At 43.1% G+C, this 14612-nt stretch overlaps 1 protein-coding gene across 1 annotated transcript in view; it reads right to left on the bottom strand.

Moving 5' to 3' along the window:
* TTYH1 (tweety family member 1) overlaps window positions 1-10096 on the bottom strand; it is a 91821-nt gene extending 81725 nt beyond the window's left edge. Inside the window, 1 exon segment of the mRNA XM_026677437.2 lies at window positions 9838-10096. Coding sequence (XP_026533222.2) covers window positions 9838-9963 — 126 coding nt within the window. The 5' untranslated portion in view covers window positions 9964-10096.
* Between the last annotated feature and the right edge of the window lie 4516 nt (window positions 10097-14612).

Below are 14612 nucleotides of genomic sequence, written 5' to 3' on the forward strand. Positions count from 1 at the left end.
TGCTGTTACCGGTGTTCGTTGAAATGTTTCTATCAGGAGGGTGGTTGTCACTAGTGCTGGATCCTCATCCTGGATGGGTAGGGAGCATCGACTCAATGCGTCGGCATGGTCAACGTCTCTTCCTGGCCTGTAGATTAATTTGTAATCGTAGGCAGCCAGGAATTCTATCAAACGTGTCATTCTGGGGGACAAGATGTTCGGTGAGGCTCTGTCCCCCGCGATGATGCCCAAAAGTGGTTTGTGATCTGTGACTAAATGTAAACTTTCTTCCATATATGTATTAATGGAATCGCTTGATTCCGGTGACAGCGGCTAACGCTTCTTTGTCTTGTTGGCTACAATTCCGTTCTGGTTTGGATTATGTCTTTGAGTAGAAGGCTACTGGGGCTTCTTTTCCATTTGGTAAGACGTGGCTGATGATCAGACCGACCCCGAATGGTGATGCATTGCAAGTTAATATTAATGGTAAAGTCTCGTTGTACTGGATTAGTACGTGGCCTGATGTAATTATGCTCTTTATCTCTTGGAATGCTGCTTCCTTTTGTCTCCAAACCCAGACTGCTTTCTTGTCAAGGAGTCCGTGGAGTGGCTATTGCCTTTTGTGGTACGAATATATGGTAAAAGTTAATGAGACCAAGGAAGGCTTGCAAGACTGTTTTGCTTGTTGGCCTGGGGGCTTCTTTGATTGCTTTAATTTTCTGTCCATAGGGTGTATCCCTTCACTGTCTATTAAATAGCCCAGGAATTCTACCTTGTCAGCTGCTAGCTGGCATTTTTCCTTTTTTCCTTTTAGCCCCACCTCTTTGAACTGGCTTAGGACTTCCCTTAAATGTCCTTGCAGTTGTTCTTTGTCCTCAGCTGATATGAGGACATCATCAAAGTAAGGCACCACCCCTTTTATTCCATGCAATAATCATTCCATGAGGCTCTGGAATAGCCCCGGGGCAATGCTAACCCCAAATTGTAGGCGGTTACATTTGAAAGCTCCTCAGTGTCTTACGATTGTCTGTGCTTCTGCCGTTTCAGCAACTACCGGTAATTGTTGGTAGGCTTGTGCAAGATTAAGTTTTGCGAAGATCTTTCCCCACCCCAGGGAGTGTAAAAGGTGTTGCACTACTGGGATGGGGTACGCACTCTGTTGTAGGGCATGGTTAAGTGTTGCCTGGTAGTCAGCACAGATGCGCAGAGATCCATCTGGCTTTATAGGTGTGACAATGGGGGTTTCCCATTGCACGGTCTATGGGTTCTAGAATTTCTTGGGAAATGAGCTTGTCTAACTGCTCATCTATTTTTGGTTTAAGTGCAAATGGAACTTGTCTTGCATTTAGTCATATTGGGGCTATGTTTGGATCTAGGTTAAAAGAGATAGGGGACCCCAAGTACTTGCCCAATTTTCCATCGAAAACTTCCTGGAATTCCTCCATCAGGTTGTCCTCCCAATCGCTTTCTGTGGTGCTGTGGATTCTGGCGAAATAGATCCCCAACAGCTTGAACCACTTGAGTCCCAGCAGACTTGGCTGGTCCCAGTCTACCATGGTTAATGGCAGGATTCCGGAGTAGTTCCAGAAAGTCACTTGGAATTCACCTATTCCAATAATGGGAACCGTGTTCCCTTGGTAGTCCTTTAGGATTATTCTTTGTTTTCTCAGGTGGCCTTTTGTCAGTTTGGAAATTAAACTTTTTATGATGTCCCATGACACCATCGATAGAAGAGACCCGAAATCCACTTCCAACCAACATAGATTACCTTCTATTGTGACTTGAACATGGACTTTCTTGGTGCTTGGTGTGCTGGAGTGGTCCACCATCACAGTCTGGTGTTTCGCTCCTCATTTTGGTCGATTCGTTGCTCCATCGATTTTGGCTAAGTTGGCTCCGGCAGTTCTCAGGATAATTCTCTCGGTTCCTTGGAGGTGTGCCTTGTCTTGGCCTCCTGCTGCTTAGCTTGAATGCTTGGCATGCCCTTGCGATGTGTCCTCTCCTCTCTCACCGTTGGCAGATGGCATCACGGAAACGGCATTCCGACCAGAGGTTTTTTCCTTCGCAGCCCGCACACCAAAATTCCTTCTGCTTCTTTTCTCTGCTGTTCTGGTGCCTTTCTGGATGTAGTTGATTCACTTCCTCATTATCAGCTGATCCCAACTTGGACTCAAGGTCCTCGTGGTGAATGGTGGTGGCGTCTTTCTGGGGGCGGGTTGCGGAGTCTTATTCATCTTCCTCGTGGCTGCAGTGGACTTCTGAGACGCTTCTACAGTTGATGCTTCTTCGATGGCCTCCTTTAGTGTTATTTTAGGCTTTGTTAGGAGATGGCTCTGGAGTGTCAGGTCCCTAAGTCCAAGGACTATGTGATCCCTCATCGCCTTGTCCACATTCAGGAATTCGCATGCCCCCGCAAGGTCCCTCAGGCTTGCAACGAAGTCATTGATGCTCTCTCCATCCTTCTGGTCTCTCCAGTAGAATTCGTGTCTCCTGATTTGATTGGATACCGGTGGTGTGTAATGGGCCCTCAGAATTCTCTCCAAGTCTGGCCAGGCCATCGTTTTTACATTGTTTGGGGCTGCGAGGGCTTTAGCCATTTTGAATACAGCTGAGCTGCAATGCGTGAGGAAGATGGCTCGTTTCCTCTGTTCTGTAATGTTCACCAGATCACTGGTCTCCAGGAACATCTGGAGTCGATTGATGTAGGATTCCCAGTCCTCGGTTGTTGGGTTGAATGGTGTGGGTGGTGTAATGTTCCCGGCCATGTTGAGTTCTTTGTCCGGCTCGTAGCCACGTGTCCACAGTCCCGCTTCTCTCAGGATCCCATCCTCATTGCCAGTGTTAACTTGTGGGTGAGAGAGATAACGTGGGAGGCTCCGATTGTTAGCTTCTGTATTACATTGTTCAGAACAAAGAACGGCAGCCGCGGCAGCTTCTTTTACAGCGGAGCTGCTCTCGGCTACAACTAGTGACGGCTCTTTAAATTCCCGCCGCCACGGACCAACCAATCAGAGGTGACTATGTAAATATCTAACAAAAACCTAAGTACATGTAGGGAAGGTGGGAGGGATCTGTTTTTGCTCAATCAATTACCTTCACTGTGCTGTTCCCCCATTGGGGCCCTTGGCCAACTGGTAGAACCACATCTTTAGGCCCTTAAAAAATGATAGAAGTTGGGGCCAATCCCATATGGGGGGCGGGGGGAGGGAGATGGATAAGATGTTCCATAGGACAGGAGCAACAGTAAGAGAAGGCCTTCTTCCTGGACCCCACCAACCAGAATAATTGGGCTGATGGGACTGATGAAAGTGAGTCAATCCCAGTGGGTTGAGATGGTCCCTCAAGCAGAGGTGGTATTCAGCAGGTTCCGACCAGTTCTAGAGAACTGGTAGCAAAAATTTTGAGTGGCCCCGCCCCCATCTATTCTCTGCCTCCCAAATCCCAGGTGATCTGCTGGGTCTTCTTTTTTTGCCCTGCGTAGGGGAACAGAGCTGGAAAGCAGGTTAGTGGGGTGTGGAGGGAATGGAGATTTTACAGTATCTTTCCCCAGCCACGCCCACCAAGCCACGCCCACAGAACAGGTAGTAAAAAAAACTGAATCCCACCACTGCCCTTCAGTAATCTGGATCCATGCCATGAAGGGCTTTAAAGGTGAAAAGTGAAAAGTTGACCCCATATCACAGACTGTTCTTCCAACTACAGCTCAAGCTGGATTCACCCTAGGCCAGTGGTGGGTAACCTTTTTGGGCTCCTGTGCTGAAAATTGTGCTGTCACAACAGAAGGCAATGTGCGTGGGCCCCCTACGCACCCTGTGCATGCACGTGTGATTCCCCCCTTACCTGCACTGCCTGCCTCCCAGCTGATTTTTGGCCCATTTGAGGCCCTTTTCGGCCTCCCAGAGGCTCAAGGGAAGCCTCTGCAGCCTTTGGAGGATGAAAAACAGGCCTGAAGTGATGAAACATGCCTGTGTTTTGGCCTCCAAAGGCTGCAGAGGTTTCCCTTGAGCCTCTGGGAGGCCAAACATCAGCTGGGAGGCACGCACATTGGCTGGGCCTCGCATGCCTGCACAAATGGCTCTGCATGCCACCTGTGGCACGTGTGCCATAGGTTCGCCATCACAGCCCTAGGCTGACAAGTTTCTTATAACAGTAGATTTTTAAACTGATGTTCTTGCTTTAACTCAAAATTAACAAAATCCAGATGATCATATTTTTTCAAAACTAAAGGTTTTGCAAAAGTTTTGTAGAGGTAGTCATCAACTTACAACAGTTTGTTTAGTGACCGTTCAAAGTTATGTCCCTGAAAAAAAGTGATTCATGACCATTTTTCACACTTGTGACTGTTGCATCATCCCCATGGTCACCTGACCAGTTTTGGCAACTGGTTCATATTTATGACGGTCGCAGTGTCCTAAGTTCATGTGATCCCCTTTTGCGATCATCTGGCAAGCAAAGTTTCACTTAACAACCATGTTATTGATTTAATAATTGCAGTGATTCACTTAACAAATTGTAAAGATTGTAAAATGGAGCAAAACTCATTTAACAAATTTCTCACTTAAGAACATAAATTTTGGGCTCAATTGTAGTCGTAAGTTAAGGACTACCTGTATTGTAAATTGACAAGATTTATTCAGCTCTTAAATTAGGGATAATTCTTAATAGTGTGCCTTCTCCTAGGTTAAATGTACATTGAAATACATGTCATGGATGTCCTCTTTAATTTAGTTTTAGGAACTTTTTGCAATGTAGGTAGAAATTGTGAAAAACACACTGCAAATTAAATTGCCTGGCAGGGAAACATAACATTTTATATTATGTTGATAATGTGCTTTCTCAGGAGACCAGAAATGTCTGTTCCTAATCTTATTGCATTAGCACATGAATTTGGAATCATCTATGATTACTTTTTGAACTGGGGTAAATCCCACTTGGTGTTACTGGTCACCCTCTGATCCTTTTGCTTATCTTGGCAACAGAAGATTTCTCAGCTGGTAAATTTGAATTGACTCCTTGCTTGATGTCAGTACAGATCTAGACAGATGGTTTAAAACTCTCGTAATTATTTGAAGTAAGATAAATGTGATTACAATGAATAAAACTCCAGGCTTCATTTCTATATTTCCCATATATTTTCATTACATAATTTTAAATATGTACAAAACACAATGGATACATTTCTTGGCAAGGTCATCCTGTAATATTTTCACTGAGTTTATTATAGCTACTATTAAGAAAGGTGGTCTGAACATCTCTTGCACACGCACGCACACACACACACACACACACACAGAAGTGGGAGAGAGAGGGAGGGAAGAGGGAAGAGAGACAAAGATTCATCACTAGGCATTTATCTTAGCATCAATTATTGTCTGGCATTAAAAGTGTAAACTCTCTTCTTTGGGCTGAACTTGGAGATTATTATTACTATGGTTTGTCACATAGCCAGCCAGATGTTCTCCACCTGTCGAGTCTTTTCCAAGGACCTGAGATATGGAGATGCTGATGTTTGGTGGTGTTATTGGTATCATTGCAGGATATAGGCTATTCTGAGTAAAGCTGACTTTTGCAATTGACCAACGGTGAGTTTGTCATTGACAGTGATGTTCAAATGGTGTTCCAGTTATTATTATTATTATTATTATTATTATTATTATTATTATTATTATTATTATTATTATTATTATTATTCATTGAAATTGAGATCCTGACAATACTGGCATCCCTGTTTGTGTAGTTTTATACATATAATTCACTTCAATCTACAAGTCATATATGGGAAATATTGGACTGCAAACATTAAATGTTTATCCATGAGAAGCTTTTGTTCATGGAAACATCTAAGTTACCTAAATGACTAGCATTTAATATGTCTTTTGGGTAAACTGGTCTTCTTATCCCGGATCCACTCAGCTCTGAGAAAACTTTAAAAAATTTTTTTGCAGTACTAAATATAAAATAAAATTGTCTCTGAGGGCTTTTTAGCAATATGTGTAGGTTAGATATTTATTACCTCTTCTGATTTGTCAGCCTTCCCAGGTAGAACAGTCAGGAAACAAAACCAAATAAATTAAAGCTGCTTTATTGTAAAGCTACATTAATAGAATCTTGCAAGTCTGAAAGTAAAATTCTCCCGCAGTCACTTTTATAGCCCAAGAAACTAGGGAAAGTCCTTTCTAAACTTCTTGCCCCACCCACTATGCAGTTGTGGGCTATGTTGTCTATTATCTGACCACTCCCCAGGCAGAATCTCTTCACCCCTTCTCCCATGATCCTTCCCATATACCTTTGCATGATGATCCATCGAGGTTAGAAGTTCAGGAACAATTATCTGTGGGTCCTATATCAGTAACCCCTTTCTTTGAAAGATGTTGATGGAATTGAGCTAACTTATTTCACTATACAGGCTGTTCCCGTTTAGTAACTGCAACTGGGATTAGCAATTCAGTTGTTATGTGAAACAATCACTAACTGAATAATTACGTAATTGTGACTGTGCTCATGATTTAACACAGAACTATATGCATTAACTGGTTGTAATGGAAGCACATGACTGAGAAAAAGATGACATAAAGATCGTAAATGCGGGCATTGGTCGCAAAGTTACTTTTTTGACACTGTCGTAACTGCAAAAGGTCACTGAGGCAGTAGATAAGTGAGGATTGCGTGTATATGAGATTGCCCATCTAAATCCATGAATCTGAATGGCTAACAACAGCTTAAAACATCATATAGGAATAGCACTAAGACTTACATGCCTCTTCATAGTGCTTTTTACAGCCCCTCTGAGGGCTGTAAAGCACCGTAAAGCAGTATATAAGTCTAAGTGCTATTGCTATCAACTCTTTACCACCAAGTAGATAGATTTTCTCCAAGGTGACCTTGAGCATTGGACCTGACACGTCAAAGGGCAATTCGGTGGTGAGTAAAGTAAGATCCTGCACTTAAATAGGGAAAACCAAATGCACAGGTACAAAATAAGCAATACCTGGTCAACCGTAGGGACTGTGAGAGGAATCTAGGAATCCTGATGGACCACCACTTAAGTATGAGCCAGAAATATGCTGCAGCTGCCAAAAAAGCCAACGCAGTCTTAGGCTGCATCAACTGAGGGAAAGCATCAAGATCTCTCGAAGTCATAGTGACACTCTATATTGCACTAGTGAGATCACACTTAGAATATTGCATCCAGTTCTGGTCACCAAGATACAGAAAATATGCTGAGTTGCTAGAAAGAAGGCAGAGAAAAGCAACAAAGATGACAAGGAGTCTGTATGCTAAATTGTAGGATGATTGGCTAAGGCAACTAGGCAGGCTTAGCCTGATGGAGAGAAGGCTTAAGGGGTGACACAATAGCCACCTTCCAATATTAAGGGCTGTCACATGGAAGAGCAGGTTGCTTTATTCTTGATAGCCCCTGAGGGGAGGACAAGTAGCAATGGGTGGAATCTGATCTGAAGGGCACCCAACATGGAACGAAGGAGAAATTTTGTGACAGTGAGAACAATTAACCAATGGTTAATTCCCAGATTTGTGGTCTTCATCAAGAAAAGATTAGACCACCATTTGTCTGAGAGGGTATAAGGACTCCTGCCTTGGACAGGGAGTGAAATGGAAGACTTTCAAAGTCCCTTCCACCTGATAATAATATTCTGAAATACTGAGATTAAAGGATTGTACTAAACAATGTGAAATCGGTTCACTATGACTTTAACAAGATGTTAAATACATTAACAACAAGAAATTTGGTTTGTAGATTGTCGACATTTCAGAAAATATTTAATAAGGATGAGTTAAAATTACCATGGTGATAGAGGTATAATTCAGGAGTTGGAACATTAACTGCTATGATTTGGTCTTGTCCTATTATTGTTGCAATGTGAGTTGACACTGGTTTGTTAATAGAATTCTGGATCAATATATTGATATATTAAGGAGGCATGCGATATTGGATATATGACCAGGATTTAGTATCTACCAAGGTATCAAGAACTGTGGATTTTTTCAGTCATGGGTTTAGATAAAAGTTATTGTATAATATTAGAGGGAGAAATCTACACCTGATTCAAAGAAATGGATGGATATATGTTGTCTGTGGACACTACACTTTTTTTTTCTCTGACAGACAATTCCCCCCCCCCAACTCCAAAAGATATAGTAGAACCTTTTAGAAATGTTTTATGATCTTCCTTCCTCCCCTCCTTCCTTCCCCCATTTTTTCTACGATTCATGCTGGTATATGCATTTGTATTTTTTAGCAATATGAATACCACAATTACTTTAAAAGTGAACAATTTTTAATGGAGAAATATCTACTTATTCCCAGATAAGTAGTTTCCCAAGTTCCTTAGGTCATACTTGTGTTGTTAAAAAGAAGCAAAAGATTGAGAAATAAAATGTTGGATTGAGACTAGCTAAATGGAAATACGCAGGTGAGTGCTTGTAATTTTGTGCCCACCAGTTTGCTAAGCTATGTTTCCTTTTTAAACCACAGCATGTTGAAAAAGCTACAAGTGTCTGTGTTACTCTTATTGCTTTTTATAGCTAAATCATGGATTACAAAGCAGAGTGGCTGAGTTCACACAACATATTAAGACAAAACTCATCAAGTGATGGCTTGTGAAAATTGATACAGATAATATGGCTGCCGTGTATTCTCAGTCATGCTAGATATGGCTGCTTTCGAGCAAATAGTTGTGAATCCACCCAACAAAAGCATTGGTTGATATCTACTTTTACAACAGGTGTAGCACTTTTTCTCAATGGCACAACTGTTGGATCATTGCCAGCTGTATTCAGGTTCTCTCGGTTCCTCTGAACATGTCTTTTTATGGGAACTTCTTTAGACCAGTCTTTCTATAGAACTCAACTTCTATGTGATCCCACAATTCAAGATCCTCCAATTTTGCACCTTCCCGGTGGGTGTGATTTTTCTGGGTTCCCACCAACATGGCCAAAGACATTCCATCACGTCTGGAGGTGGTGGGTCGAAAAAGGATACCACTAGGCTGGCAAAGGACATTGAGTGCCACCAAACACAAGAGGACTACCCAAAATTCTTCCCTTAAGAGAAGAATCTGAATTTTCTTGCATGCTGTAACCTCAAAGGAGCTCAGGGTCTGGGAGACCATGGCTGCTCCTTCCTGCTGATCTTCATCCCCACCCTCGGTTCTCTTATTCTGTTCCCTTCCGTTTCCATTCCCTCTCCACCTCTCCCTACCCCAACTTCATTCCGATCTGGTCCTCCATCTTTCCCAGGGCTCGTCTCCCTCCGGGTATCTTCCATCCCTTCGCTCCTCCCTTAACCGCCCCCCACCGGGTTCTCCAGTCCATCCTCCCCTTCCCAATCCTCCCCAGGACCAGGCTGACTCGCCCTTCCCTCCCTCCTTCCCTCCCTTGGAGGCCCACTTTTTTTCTTCTGCCCCGAGGCTTCCATCCCTTCCTCTGCTCCAAACGCTTCGCCTTTGCCCCGTCCTATTTTGAGAGTCCCACTTCTCCACCCCTCTTCTGCCCCGCTTGCCTTTCTTTGCCTCCGATCGCCCCCTGCCTCCATCCCTTTTACATCCATCCGCCGAGATTGCTCGGCGCTGCGCTGCAGTTGAATTCGCGTTATCCAAGTGTTTCCCCCGCCCCGCGCCGCTTTTTCCCCCTCTCGCTTTTCTCCCCGGCTTCACCCATCCGCTGCCTTCCTCCGCCTCCGTCCTCTCTTTTCTCCCTTCGCCTCCGTCCCCCGGCTGCCTTGCCTGCCGGCTCCCCACTCTTGTCCTAGCCCGGGTCCCGTCTCTCTTCACTCCATGCCTTCGATTCCCACGTTCCCACGAGAGAGAGAGAGAGAGAGTTGGTGGTGGGGAGACTCACCTGCTGGTAGCCCAAATCCTCTGGAGCAAATTCGCTCCCCGCTGCCTCGAACTGGAAGTTGATGTGCGGCGCCTGGTGCAGTAGGAAAGTCCACCACGAAGCTCGGTACCCCTGGGGAGACCCCATCCTAACCTCCCGGGGCACCCAGAAAGCCGGCACTGCTCACCGTGCTGGACGTCGCCCTCCCATGCTGGTGCAGGGACGGGTTAGGGGAATGGAGTGAAGAGAGGCTCTGCAAAACATCAGGGCTTATCCGCGCGGGATATTGGGGGGAGGGAGGGGTATTATGGGGAAATCGGGAGGGGGGGAGCTGGTTAGGAATGGGGAAAGGATGGAGAAAGGCGCAGAGCCATCTAGCGAGCGGGTCTGTTAAGTCACCAAATTCTGGCTTGCCCTCCCATAGACCGAGAGTTGGGTAGACCGAGAGTTGGGCTCCCTCCGGTGGTCTCTGCCTTCTATGCAATACAGATAAACCCCACTTAGCAGACCGATTACAGGTGGTCCTCTACTTACAACAGTCTGCTTGCAATTCAATATCATGAATCTCCAAAAACCTACGCAAGGGTCCTCTTTGTAGACTTCAGCTCAGCATTCAATACCATTATTCCAGACACACTTCTAAGTAAATTAAACCAACTAGCGGTACCTGAACACACTTGTAAGTCGATCATAAGCTTCCTAACAGACAGGAAGCAGCAGGTGAAGTAGGCAGAATCACATCAGATACCTGTACAATTAGCACAGGAGCCCCCCAAGGCTTTTGTGCTCTCTCCACTTCTCATCTCTCTATATACCAATGACTGCATCTCAAAAGATCCTCTGTTAAAGTACTGAAGTTTGCAGATGTTACAACGGTGATTGGTCTCATTCGACACAGTGATGAATCTGCATACAGACAGGAGGTTGAACAACTAGCCTTGTGCAACCAGAAAAATCTTGAACTAAATCCACTCAAAACTGTAGAAATGGTGGTAGATTTTAGGAGAAACCCTCCTATACTATCACCTCTTACAATACTGGACAAAACAGTATCAACAGTAAAAACCTTCAAGTTTCTAGGTTCTATCGTATCTCAAGATTTAAAATGGACACCTAACTTCAAAAATGTCATCAAAAAAGCACAACAAATAATGTTCGTTCTGCGCCAACTCAGAAAGCTCAAACTGCCCAAAGAGCTGCTGATCCAGTTCTACAGAGGAATTATTGAGTCTGTCATTTGCACCTCTATAACTGTTTGGTTTGGCTCTGCAGCCAAAGAAGACAGACACAGACTTCAACGGGTAATTAGAACTGCAGAGAAAACAATTGTTACCCCCCTGTCTTCCATTAAGGACCTGTACACTGCACAAGTCAAAAAGAGAGCTGTGAAAATATCTATAGAGCCCTCACATCCTGGACATAAATTATTTCAATTTCTACCCTCAAAACAACGCTATAGGGCGCTGCACAACAGAATAGCTAGACACAAGGATAGTTTTTTTTTTCTGAATGCCATCACTCTGCTAAACAACTAATTCCCTCAAAACTGTCCCAACTATTTACTAAGACCGTATTACTATTATTCTTCTCCTTCCTTTTACCCATCTCTTCCCACTTATGACTATAACCGTGTTGCTTGTATCATTACAATTTACATTGTTTTATTTGTTTCCTAGTATGATTTGATTGCTTATTAGTAACCTATGATTATCACTAAGTGTTGTATCTTACGATTCTTGATGAATGTATTTTTTTTCTTTTTATATATACTGAGAGCATTTGCACCAAGACAAATTTCTTGTGTGTCCAATCACACTTGGCCAATAAAGAATTCTATTCAATGTATTTATTTATGAACCACACTTAATGGTTGGGCGGTATGCGTGATTTTGTCTTTGACTTATGACCACACTTGAGCCCAAAATTTCTGTTGCTGAGTGAAACGTTTGTTAAGTGACTTTTGCCCCATTTTATGGCTTTTCTAGCCACAGTTGTTAAGTGAATCAGTGTAGCTGTTAAGTCAGTAGCCCAGTTGTTAAGTTAATCTGGCTTCCCATTGACTTTGCTTGTTAGAAGGTCACAAAAGAGGAACAAACATGATCCCAGGACACTGTGACCATTATAAATTTGACTCAGTTGCCGAACATCTGAATTTTGATCGTGTGACCATGGAGATGCTGCAGTGGTCATATGTGAAAAATGGTTGTACATCCCTTTTTTCAGTGCTGTTGAAACTTTGAGCAGTCACTAAATGAACTGTTGTAAGTTGAGGACTACTAGAATTATTTATCCTTCTTATTGTCCTCTTTACTCCCTCCTTTTATTCATATAATCATGAAGAAGAAGAAGAAGACTCTGCTGCTTTGCACGGACACTGAGTTCACTTGGTCAAATAACGTTATTCTGTTCTATTCTATTGTTCAGTTCTGTTCTGCAGGTAGTCCTCAACTTACAAGAGTTCATGTTGTGACAGTTCAAAGTTACAACGTCTTTGAAAAAAGGGACTTACGACCATTTTTCACATTCACAACTGTTGCAGCATTCCCATGATCATGGGATCAAAACCCAGATGCTTGGCAATTGACTCATACTTATGACAGTGGCAGTGTCCTGGGGTCACGTGATCCACTTCTGTGATCTTTTGATCAGAAAAGTCAATGGGGAAGCCTGATTCACTTAACAACCGTTTTATTAATTTAACAACTATAGTGAGTCACTTAACAACTGTGGCAAGAAAAGTTGTAAAATGGGGCGAACTCATTTAACAAACGCTTCACTCAGCAACAGGACTTTTGGGCTCAATTGTGGTCATAACTCGAGGACTATCTCCTATTCCATTCCATTCCATTCTATATTCTATTCTATATTCTATTCTATTTTCTATTCTATTCTATTTTTTATTCTCTATTATGTTCTGTTCTATTCTATTCTATTCTATTCTATTCTATTCTATTCTATTCTATTCTATTCTCTTTTCTATTTCATTCCATTCTATATTCTATTCTATTTTCTATTCTATTTTCTATTCTATTCTATTTTTTATTCTCTATTCTGTTCTATCCTATTTCTATTCTATTCTATTCTATTTTCTATTCTATTCTATTTTCTTTTTTTATTTTCTATTCTCTTTTTTATTTCATTCCATTCCACTGTTCCTAGTGTTAAGGCTGCAATATGTGATCATGTGAACCCCCATTTCCCTCCCCCCCCATGCCTTTCTTTCATCCATTTTAGGTCTCATTTTAGGGCCAGCACAGAAGGAAAGAGAGGCAGCTTAACAAGCAAGCAGAGAAACAAATGCTCTTTCCACTCGTCTCCTGCCAAGCCTTCTCCATTCAACTCAGATCTTTTTACCACTTCCATGCATTAAAAATGTGCAGTTTAAAAACAACAACAACCCCAAAGTGCAGTGTTATTCAGCTGCCTTTCCTTTTTCCATGAGAGCTGCTGAAAGCACAGGGCTTCAATCCCTTTTTTGGAAGAGAAAAGGAAGCTAAATCTAAATTGCATTCAAGGTGTGACTCAGAAAGACTCCTATTAAAAATCCTTCCATAGGTGTGCGTAGCAAAGATAAACTGTATTTCCTCCCAATTTTTTTCTCATCATTGGTGCTCAGCCTCAGGCCGGTGTGCCTTACGCAGCAGGTGACAAATGCTATCTTTATGAATTAAGTTGAGGACTTGGGGGTTTGGGAGTGAGGGAGGGAGCTAATAATAGGTGTGGGGAACTCACTATTGATCAGATTCACAGCATGCAGAAAAGCAAGTTTTATTTCTTCCATTCTGGCTTCCTTCTTCACCAGAATTGCACCCTTGGGCTGCAAATATCAATTCACTTTCCTAGTCTAACAAGAATTCCAGGGATCTGGCTGGGTCAAGTTTTGATCTGTATGGCAGCTGGGGAGGAAGCTTTAAGGCTTTGTAGCTTGTGGGATTGGCAAAAAGAAATCTGACTTATTAAAATGTCAGTGTGGTTCCAGTGGTATATTTAGCCACAACAACCTCATTTCCCAGATGGGATTCAGCAGTGGTGAGATTCAAATGTTCTTACTACCGGTTCTGTGGGAGTGGCTTGGTGGGTGTGGCTTGGTGGGCATGGCTTGGTGGGCGTGGCTTGGTGGGCATGGCACGGAAATCCCCATTCCCTCCCCACCTCACTAACCTGCTTTCCAGAACCATTCTCCTGCGCAGGGCAACGAAAGAAGACTCAGATAATCTGCTGGGACTCGGGAGGCAGAGAATAGATGGGGGCGGGGCCAGTCAGAGGTGGTATTTGCCGGTTCTCTGAACTACTCAAAATTTCCGCTACTGGTTCTCCAGAACTGGTCAGAACCTGCTGAAGACCACCTCTGGGATTCAAAACATGTGTATCAAAGGAAAGCAGATGCCAGAGTTGGAAAGATTCTGGCATTAACACTTAAAAAAGAATATTTTTTTGGTAACCTTTAAAGTTTCAGCAAAAATACAGATAGGCCTTGATTTACAACAATTTGTTTAATGACTGTTCAAACTTACAATGGCATTGAAAAAAGTGACTTATGACCGTTTTTCACACTTACAACTCCTGCAGAATCCTCATGGTCACATGATCAAATTTTGGCCACTTGATAACTTGCATGTATTTATGACAGTTGCAGTGTCCCAGGCAGTGGTGGGATTCAACATTTTTTACTATCAGTTCTGTGGGCATGGCTTGGTGGGCACGGCAGGAGAAAGTTACTGCAAAATCCCATTCCCTCCCCACCCCACTAACCTGCTTTCCAGCTCCGTTCTCCTATGCAGGGCAACCAAAGAAGA

Source organism: Notechis scutatus, chromosome Z (genome assembly GCF_049901735.1).
Source record: "Notechis scutatus isolate UNSWTSFEM ecotype Mainland chromosome Z, rNotScu1.2, whole genome shotgun sequence".
Classification (NCBI taxonomy): domain Eukaryota; kingdom Metazoa; phylum Chordata; class Lepidosauria; order Squamata; family Elapidae; genus Notechis; species Notechis scutatus.